Genomic DNA, 9,776 nt, shown 5'->3' on the forward strand with positions numbered 1-9,776 from the left:
AATATTAATTGATTTAAAAATAAAATCCAATTTTTTTAATGAAATCTTATATAGCGATTAACCTTTAATTTCATTGCTTAAAAGAAAGCGAGAGATTTTCATTGTCCCGACTTTACACAAGTTATTACTTAGTTTACTGAATAAAATTGTGCTGTTAAGAGGAAACTTATTAATTTATATGAAATAAAAATAGAAAATCAAGTTAATATGATTCAACATTTCGCAATAACTTTTGTAGAACTCGATAAGCTCTGTTCCCCAGTGAGAAACAAGAGATATCAATTGAAACTAGAACACAAAGAAAACATTTCTTGCGGAGATCAAGGTCAATTGGGTGCTTTTTTCTTTTATTGCGGAAAACTGTTTTAAAAACGAACCATTATTTCATAACTGCTTAGAACATAATATTTAAAAGGGCATTGCTTCAAAAAGTAGTGCCAGTATAGAGAATATAAGATAATAATGTCAATAGAGATACATAAGAGCTTTTAATTTCGCCACTTGAAGATAAGTCTTATGAGAATATATTCCCTCTTATGAGAATAAATGGGTTCACACAAAGTACTTGAGTAGGTTGCAGATCAGTTTCCAGTTTGAAAGCTCAGTTTACTTTGGATTGTTGAAGAGCATTGTTCATAAAACTGCAAAATATAGTTGAAACGCCTAATAGTACTATGAAGATATTTGCACAGTTTACCCAATTTTGGGTATTCGTAGCTCTGTTAGAACTTTATCATCTTTCTGGCGTTCAATCCTATGGATCTCATTTTTGTACTCGGTCTGAAATGGTAACATATACACATCCGGTTTACAAGTCCAAAATGGTTCCATACCAAGAGCATAACTTTTGGCGAGGATGGCAAACCAAATATCGTCGCGAATATGGCTGGCAAGATGAGGTATTTCAAACTATTTATGAAACATTTAAAGAAATATAATGAAAAAAAAAATTGGTTCAACCCTGAAATTAAAAAAACTTATTTTATTCATTATTATTGTAAAAGAAATATGTGAAAATCAAATTTTTTTTTTTTTATGACATTATAGTGAAATGGCTTTTTTCTTTGTTTAAAGAAATTTTTTATTTTATTTCAAATTTTATTAGATCTTATGTGTTCTTAAAAGAGTTAAAGGTGCAAATATCAATCCATTGCAATTCCTTTTTAATTTATGGAAATACTGAAACCCAACTACAAAAGCTGCAGTTGCTTAAAAATATAATTATAATTATACCCGTCAAAAGTGTGCAACGCAGTGAAGGAGACATCTCCGACCCTAAAGTATATATATTCTTGAAAAGGACCACCTCCTAAGTTGATATAAGCACTTCCTCATACTGACGCAACAGCTATTGTACAACTCGATAAGCTCTTCCCCAGTGGTCAAGTTCAACAGAGTGTTTTTCTCTATTAGTGCGGAAAACGGTTCTAAAAACTTACCATAATTTCATAACAACTTAGAAGATAATATTAAAAGTGGCATTGCTTCAAAAAGTTGTGTCAATACAGCATGCCAGGATATAAAGTCAAAAGAGATAAATAGGAGCTTTTAATTTCGCCACTGGAAGATAAGTCTTATGAGAATATAGTCTCTTAAGAGAATAAACGGCTTTATCCAAAGTACTTAAGTAGGTTGCAGATCAGTTTCCAGTTTAAAAGCTCAGTTTACTTTGGATTGTTGAAGAGAATTGTTCATAAAACTGCAAAATATAATTGAAACACTTAATACTATGAAGATATTTGCACAGTTTACCCAATTTTGGGTATTCGTAGCCCTGTTAGAACTTTATCATCTTTCTGGTGTAGAATCCTATGGAGATCATGTTTGTATTCGCCCGGAAATGGTGACATATAAACATCAGGTTTACAAGTCCAAAATAGTTCCGTACCAAAAGCATTCCTTTTGGCGAGGATGGCAAACCCAATATCGTCATGAATATGGCTGGGAAAATGAGGTATTTCATACTAAAAACCTTAAAAAACTATTTTTGTTTCATTTTTTTTAAAAGGTATTCATATGTACAAATGTGATTATGAAATTTTTTTTTGTGATAAAGTGAAGAGTTGGCTTTTTCTCATATTTTAAACAAATTTTACCCTCATCTACCATAAATTGAAAGAATTGATTAAAATGTGTGTTTTAAAAGAATTATACAAATAAAGTAGCATTATTAGTAACATTCCAATTCATTTTTCATTTTTTGAAAATGGAAATACTGAATCCGAAACACTAAAAACCTATAAAGTTTCCAATAAAGTATATAGAAAGTATTATAGAAATTTAAATTTTTGGTAATTTTTATTAAGGTTTTTTTTAATTCGAAAAATCATATAAATTGTCAGCAAAAAACGTTAAAATCAAATCCATTTACTTTAATTTGTTTTTGTAAATTAAACAAATCCATTTGCCATTTCAATAGGAATTTCAATTCACATTTTGGTTTCGAGTCGCGTAACTTCTTATCTGAACATTCGAGCTTTAACAAGCAAAGTATGTTATATATATATTTAAGCGGAAATGACTAATGCTTTTACTTTTTAGGTTCGTTACAAAATGGAAAACAGACAATTTTGTTGCTCAGGATACGAGGTCCGAAATTCCCTTCTCGTATCCGTCTGCGTGCCAGTGTGTCGGGAAGGGTGTGGAGCTCACAGTTTCTGTGCTGAGCCTGGAAAATGTGACTGTATTGTAGGCTACACGAAACTGGAAGGCAGTACAACCACCTGCGAACCTGTGTGCGATCCTCCATGTGGATCAAAGTCCCACTGCCAAGAGCCGGACGTTTGTGTCTGTGAGGCGGGTTATCAGTCGGTTTCTGCTGGAGAACCCTGCTCACCCGTTTGCCGGGAGGGCTGCGGAAGCCATAGTACGTGCATCAGCCCGGACGTGTGCCAATGCGATGAGGGATACTCTTTGGAGGGCAACGAGTGCCAGCCCATTTGCTCAAAGGGCTGTCCGACCCACGGAAAATGCATGCTCCCAGATGTGTGCACTTGCGATCCTGGCTACCTCATGAAGGGCGATCACTGCGAGCCGCGCTGCAGTCCCGAGTGCTCCGACTATGCCCACTGCGTATCTCCGGATTTGTGCGAGTGCTATCCGGGCTACGAAAAAACTGTTAATGGCAGCCAGTGTGTCCCCAAGTGTAGCAAGGGCTGTCCAAATGGCTTCTGCTTTTCACCGGAAGTGTGCGTCTGTAATATCGGCCACCTGATGGGACCAGACCAAACGTGTGAGCCCCAATGCAGCTTAAAGTGCGCCCACGGTCGTTGCACCCAGCCGGAGACCTGCACTTGCGATCCGGGCTATAGGTTTGGGAATGGATCGCAGCATGTGTGCGAGCCCGTTTGCGAGAACGGCTGCCTGAACGGAGACTGTGTGGCGCCGGATGTGTGCATTTGCCACGTGGGCTTCCAGCCATCGGGTAACCACTCTGTCACTTCTGTGTGCCTCCCGGTGTGTGAAACTGAGTGCGTCAATGGAAGCTGTTCTGCTCCAGGCCAGTGTAGCTGCCTAGAGGGATACATTAAGATCTCAGGCTCGGAGTCTAGTTGTACGCCGAATTGTGGTGGTAAATGCGAGTTCGGACAGTGCTTGGCCCCCGAAAGGTGTCAGTGCTGGGAAGGTTATGAAATGACTAAGGATGGTTGCCAAAAACCAAAGGAGACCACAACGGAGCAAAATAATCCCAGTTCCACATCCGTCACATCTGCAGACTTTCTGCATCTTCAAGATTTGAGTTGTGGTGCTAATTGTTCGTGTTGGACAGAATTTGACGAAGAGGGCATCTTGAGCACTTCCAATTGCGCTAGGATCTGTCACGATGAAATGGACAAGTCTTGCCGGAATCTGAGCGACTGTCACTGCGACCCGAACGGTGGCCACTTAATATGCAATAATAGCGGCGACGAAGACTACAGCTCCGAGGAAACCCGGTATGTCTGCAAGGTACCCAAGGTCGTGCCACAGGGAGCTGAAGCCACAACCGCAACGAAGCCAACCCAGAAGGCTGCTACCTGGGTAATGGTGATAGCTTGGTGTTCTGGCATCATAGTTCTTGTGGCTGGGGCAGTTGCTATCTACATATTCTATCGCCGCATGCCATCGAGATATGGGGCAGTTGGTCACTACTCATTCCGTCGACGCACTGGCCAGACGCCTATGGACCCAATAGAGGAAAGAATATATGAAAACGCTCAATAGAAACTTAAATTATTTTATAATGAAATTATTCAAAATTTAATATACGCAGCATTATACTTAAAAATGTTCAGACGAATATGTATAAAATTTGTTGTTATCTTTTTTTTACAAATACATTCAAACAGCTCCAAGAAATTGGCAAAGCTAAGCCTAAAGTTTTTAAAAATTTTGATTAACATGTATTAATGTACATTTATGGAAGTCAATTTTTTTTTAAGTATATATACGATTACAAATGTTTCAAATTATTTTAGGCTTCAGTTGTGTTTTTCCGGTTGAGGCCGGGCAGATACATTTCTGGGCACGTGTGTTATGGTTTTGGGTATCGCCGCTTTAGGGTAGTTGATAGCGAAACATTTTCGCAAATTACATTTATGGTATTATATGGAATATACATATGTAGAAGCCTACATACCAAACATAAAGAGAAAACCAAGAGTGTAGTTTGCGTAAGAACTTAAAAATGGTATTCCACGAACTATGGCCTATCAGCTACCACGAATGTTTCGCGATAACAAATTTATAAAAAACAAAAATTTACAACAAAAATTTCACTTGTACGAAGCATTTTATATGTCCGATATATGCGAATAGTTAGTTTTATTCTTGTTCTCGACTGAGAAGGTCAGCGAAGATCTTCATTCGGGAAGTTTAACCATGATCCAACTTAAAACTTTCGTTTTGATTTTGTGTCTGTCTACCGGTTTGAATTTTGTTAATACATCTAATGAAAAATCAAAGACATCTTGTGGTCCAGTGTGCCAACAGCTTTTAGTTGAAATAAATCTAATTCCACACAAAGGTGCTGAAAGTTCTACCGAAGAAAATGTTAGTACCACTGAAGGGCAGACTTCGAGTCTGGAAACAACTACACATTCTATACTCGATGGAAATAATGGTGGATCTAAAAATGCTAGCGAAAATAGAGTTGGAGCCTCATCAATGGAACATTCTTTATCGACTTCCACCACTGAAGGGCAGACTTCGAGTCTGGAAACAACTACACATTCCATACTCGATGGAAATAATGGTGAATCTGAAAGTTCTACCGAAGAAAATGTTACAACCTCATCAACGGAATATTCTTTCTCGACTTCCACCACTGAAGGGCAGACTTCGAGTCTGGAAACAACTACACATTCCATACTCGATGGAAATAATGGTGAATCTGAAAGTTCTACCGAAGAAAATGTTACAACCTCATCAACGGAACATTCTTTCTCGACTTCCACCACTGAAGGGCAGACTTCGAGTCCAGAAACAACTACACATTCCATACTCGATGGAAATAATGGTGAATCTGAAAGTTCTACCGAAGAAAATGTTACAACCTCATCAACGGAACATTCTTTCTCGACTTCCACCACTGAAGGGCAGACTTCGAGTCCAGAAACAACTACACAATCCATACTCGATGGAAATAATGGTGAATCTGAAAGTTCTACCGAAGAAAATGTTACAACCTCATCAACGGAACATTCTTTCTCGACTTCCACCACTGAAGGGCAGACTTCGAGTCCAGAAACAACTACACATTCCATACTCGATGGAAATAATGGTGAATCTGAAAGTTCTACCGAAGAAAATGTTACAACCTCATCAACGGAACATTCTTTCTCGACTTCCACCACTGAAGGGCAGACTTCGAGTCCAGAAACAACTACACATTCCATACTCGATGGAAATAATGGTGAATCTGAAAGTTCTACCGAAGAAAATGTTACAACCTCATCAACGGAACATTCTTTCTCGACTTCCACCACTGAAGGGCAGACTTCGAGTCCAGAAACAACTACACAATCCATACTCGATGGAAATAATGGTGAATCTGAAAATTCTGCCGAAGAAAAAGTTACAAACTCATCAACGGAACATTCTTTCTCGACTTCCACCACTGAAGGGCAGACTTCGAGTCTGGAAACAACTACACATTCTATACTCGATGGAAATAATGGTGGATCTAAAAATGCTAGCGAAAATAGAGTTGGAGCCTCATCAATGGAACATTCTTTATCGACTTCCACCACTGAAGGGCAGACTTCGAGTCTGGAAACAACTACACATTCCATACTCGATGGAAATAATGGTGAATCTGAAAGTTCTACCGAAGAAAATGTTACAACCTCATCAACGGAACATTCTTTCTCGACTTCCACCACTGAAGGGCAGACTTCGAGTCCAGAAACAACTACACAATCCATACTCGATGGAAATAATGGTGAATCTGAAAATTCTGCCGAAGAAAAAGTTACGAACTCATCAACGGAACATTCTTTCTCGACTTCCACCACTGAAGGGCAGACTTCGAGTCTGGAAACAACTACACATTCTATACTCGATGGAAATAATGGTGGATCTAAAAATGCTAGCGAAAATAGAGTTGGAGCCTCATCAATGGAACATTCTTTATCGACTTCCACCACTGAAGGGCAGACTTCGAGTCTGGAAACAACTACACATTCCATACTCGATGGAAATAATGGTGAATCTGAAAGTTCTACCGAAGAAAATGTTACAACCTCATCAACGGAACATTCTTTCTCGACTTCCACCACTGAAGGGCAGACTTCGAGTCCAGAAACAACTACACAATCCATACTCGATGGAAATAATGGTGAATCTGAAAGTTCTACCGAAGAAAATGTTACAACCTCATCAACGGAACATTCTTTCTCGACTTCCACCACTGAAGGGCAGACTTCGAGTCCAGAAACAACTACACAATCCATACTCGATGGAAATAATGGTGGATCTAAAAATGCTAGCGAAAAAAGAATTGGAGCCTCATCAATGGAACATTCTTTATCGACTCCCACATCTGCAGGGCAGAATTCGAATCTGACTTTTAATAATCCCTCACAACACGATCAAAACTTAGAGACTTCGGGTCCAGAAACAACTAAACATTCCATACTCGATGGAAATAATGGTGGATCTAAAAATGCTAGCGAAAAAAGAATTGGAGCCTCATCAATGGAACATTCTTTATCGACTCCCACATCTGCAGGACAGAATTCGAATCTGACTTTCAATAATCCCTCACAACACGATCAAAACTTAGAGACTTCGGGTCCAGAAACAACTAAACATTCCATACTCGATGGAAATAATGGTGGATCTAAAAATGCTAGCGAAAAAAGAATTGGAGCCTCATCAATGGAACATTCTTTATCGACTCCCACATCTGCAGGGCAGGATTTGAATCTGACTTTCAATAATCCCTCACAACACGATCAAAACTTAGAGACTTCGAGTCCAGAAACAACTAAACATTCCATACTCGATGGAAATAATGGTGGATCTAAAAATTCTACCGTACATTATGGTGAAAAATCATCCCCAAAGAATAATTCCACATCAGAAAAGCAGAGTTCCAGTACCGAAGCAAACACAAAATCAAACCTGAATCCGGAATCAAATTCAAGTTCCTTTAACCCAATTTTGGGAGGATTCTCCAAATTTACTGACATGTACGTCTTTTTTGGCGCAGTTGGTCTCGCTTCATCTATAGCTTTGTGTTTGAAACTATATACTCATTATAAGGCAAAACATGTGTATCTTGTGACGAAAAGAATTTAAGAACAGGTTTGATTTGTTTTTTTACACTAGAATATTTCGGTCTATTGTATTTCCCATGCTGGCACTTTTGGAAACATCTCCCTTGTGGCTGCCTGTCCGTATCGAATATGCTATACATCCATGTACCTAAACGATTGAAAATATAACTAAATTTATAGTTGCTGTATACTTGTTTATATCTTTTAAAATTATAAAGTATCCTTAAAACTGAATCTGTCTCTACTACTATAAGCTTATGCTTTAACTTATGTATGTTATTCATTAAAAATAAAACATTATTATTTCTCAAGTTTGTTGCGTCTGGTTGGGGTAACATTTTCAGCATTTTTTCCGTAGCTAAGTGAAGGTGGTGGTTCACTAGCTAGTTTAATTCTCAACTTCTCTCCAAGCCAGTACACTTTAAAAAAGGCAATATTCGAAAATGTATTCGAAACTTGCGAGCACCTACAGCGACTACAGCGACTGTGGTCAGAGAAGGGGCAGAGAAGATCCGCCTAGTTTGTTGCTCGACTAATTGGCTTTAAAGACTGACAACTACAACTGAAATTGAAACCAAATTGGATATGACCAGAGTGGATTAAGATATAGGCCTAATTTTTTTTTAATAATCATTGCTTCAGTAGTAACTAATTATATTTGATAAACAAAGTAATCGCTTAAGGATCGCTGATGAAAATAATTTAAGAATTTTATTTTCTAGTCATTATGTGCAAATAAATTAATTTTCATTGTTTTTTTTAATATTTTCAGGCCGAGGACTCTGTATTATAATATATACTAACCTGAGTCACTCCGGATGCTTACCATCACAAACATTATAACCGATAAATTTAAAGATCTCTTCCTAATGACACCTTGGCGTTTCCTGATTTTTCGCATCATTCCGCATTAAAATCATGAAACAAAATGTTTTTTCGATTTTTTGTCCATTTTTTGTGATGGGATCTCCTGAAAATGGGGTTTTCTCCCAGAGGGCCCACAGGGAATGCTATATCTTCCCAAATTCTCATCCGATTCTCAAGCGGAGTACCTTAAACGATTTCTGGATCGATTCGCCACCATTCTGCATCAAAATCCTGGAACAAAATATTTTTTCCATTTTTTGTCCATCTTTTGTGATAGGATCCCCTGAAAATGGGGTTTTCCCCTATAGGGCCATCAGGGATGGCTATATCTTCCCCAATCCTCATCCGATTCTCAAGCGGAGTACCTTAAACGATTTCTGGATCGATTCGCCACCATTATGCATCAAAATCCTGGAACAAAATATTTTTTCGATTTTTTGTCCATTTTTTGTGATAGGATCCCCTGAAAATGGGATTTCCCCTATAGGGCCCTCAGGGATGGCTACATCTTCCCCAATTCTCATCCGATTCTCAAGCGGAGTACCTTAAACGATTTCTGGATCGATTCGCCACGGTTCTGCATCAAAATCCTGGAACAAAATATTTTTTCGATTTTATGTCCATTTTTCGTGATAGGATCCCCTGAAAATGGGGTTTTCCCCTATAGGGGACTCAGGGATGGCTACATCTTCCACAATTCTCATCCGATTCTCAAGCGGAGTACCTTAAACGATTTCGGGATCGATTCGCCACGGTTCTGCATCAAAATCCTGGAACAAAATATTTTTTCGATTTTTTGTCCATTTTTTGTGATAGGATCCCCTGAAAATGGGGTTTTCCCCTATAGGGCCCTCAGGGATGGCTATATCTTCCCCAATCCTCATCCGATTCTCAAGCGGAGTACCTTAAACGATTTCTGGATCGATTCGCCACCATTTTGCATCAAAATCCTGGAACAAAATATTTTTTCGATTTTTTATCCATCTTTTGTGATAGGATCCCCTGAAAATGGGGTTTTCCCCTATAGGGCCCTCAGGGATGGCTACATCTTCCCCAATTCTTATCCGATTCTCAAGCGGAGTACCTTAAACGATTTCTGGATCGATTCGCCACCATTGGGCATCCTGGGACAAAATATTTTTTCGGTTT

At 38.6% G+C, this 9,776-nt stretch overlaps 2 protein-coding genes across 3 annotated transcripts; both read left to right on the top strand.

Moving 5' to 3' along the window:
- Positions 1–599: 599 nt before the first annotated feature.
- NimC1 (Nimrod C1) lies at positions 600–4,347 on the top strand. Of its 2 annotated transcripts, none has more exons than XM_070277446.1 (2): positions 600–899; positions 2,542–4,344. In XM_070277446.1, the coding sequence occupies exons 1-2, from the start codon at positions 675–677 to the stop codon at positions 4,201–4,203; spliced, it is 1,887 nt and encodes a 628-aa protein (XP_070133547.1). In that variant the 5' UTR covers positions 600–674; the 3' UTR covers positions 4,204–4,344. The 2 variants fall into 2 exon arrangements, with proteins under 2 accessions (XP_070133547.1, XP_017099321.2); XM_017243832.3 differs by lacking the exon at positions 600–899 and adding an exon at positions 1,702–1,954 and having other exon boundaries at positions 2,542–4,347.
- Positions 4,348–5,145: 798 nt separating this feature from the next.
- On the top strand, positions 5,146–9,273 carry LOC122321703 (serine-rich adhesin for platelets). The gene is made up of 3 exons (XM_043212604.2): positions 5,146–7,673; positions 9,115–9,201; positions 9,264–9,273. The coding sequence occupies exons 1-3, from the start codon at positions 5,146–5,148 to the stop codon at positions 9,271–9,273; spliced, it is 2,625 nt and encodes an 874-aa protein (XP_043068539.2).
- The last annotated feature ends 503 nt before the right edge of the window (positions 9,274–9,776 follow it).

This window comes from Drosophila bipectinata, chromosome 2L (assembly GCF_030179905.1).
Source record: "Drosophila bipectinata strain 14024-0381.07 chromosome 2L, DbipHiC1v2, whole genome shotgun sequence".
NCBI classification, from domain to species: domain Eukaryota; kingdom Metazoa; phylum Arthropoda; class Insecta; order Diptera; family Drosophilidae; genus Drosophila; species Drosophila bipectinata.

Bases quoted from the DNA above. Each gene is read 5' to 3' on its own strand.
- LOC122321703 (XM_043212604.2), top strand. From the start codon at position 5,146: ATGGAACATTCTTTATCGACTTCCACCACTGAAGGGCAGACTTCGAGT. The intron at 7,674-9,114 runs GTACGTCTTTTT...TTTCCCCTATAG, and splicing joins TTCTCCAAATTTACTGACAT to GGCCCTCAGGGATGGCTACA.
- NimC1 (XM_070277446.1), top strand. From the start codon at position 675: ATGAAGATATTTGCACAGTTTACCCAATTTTGGGTATTCGTAGCTCTG. The intron at 900-2,541 runs GTATTTCAAACT...TTTACTTTTTAG, and splicing joins AATATGGCTGGCAAGATGAG to GTTCGTTACAAAATGGAAAA.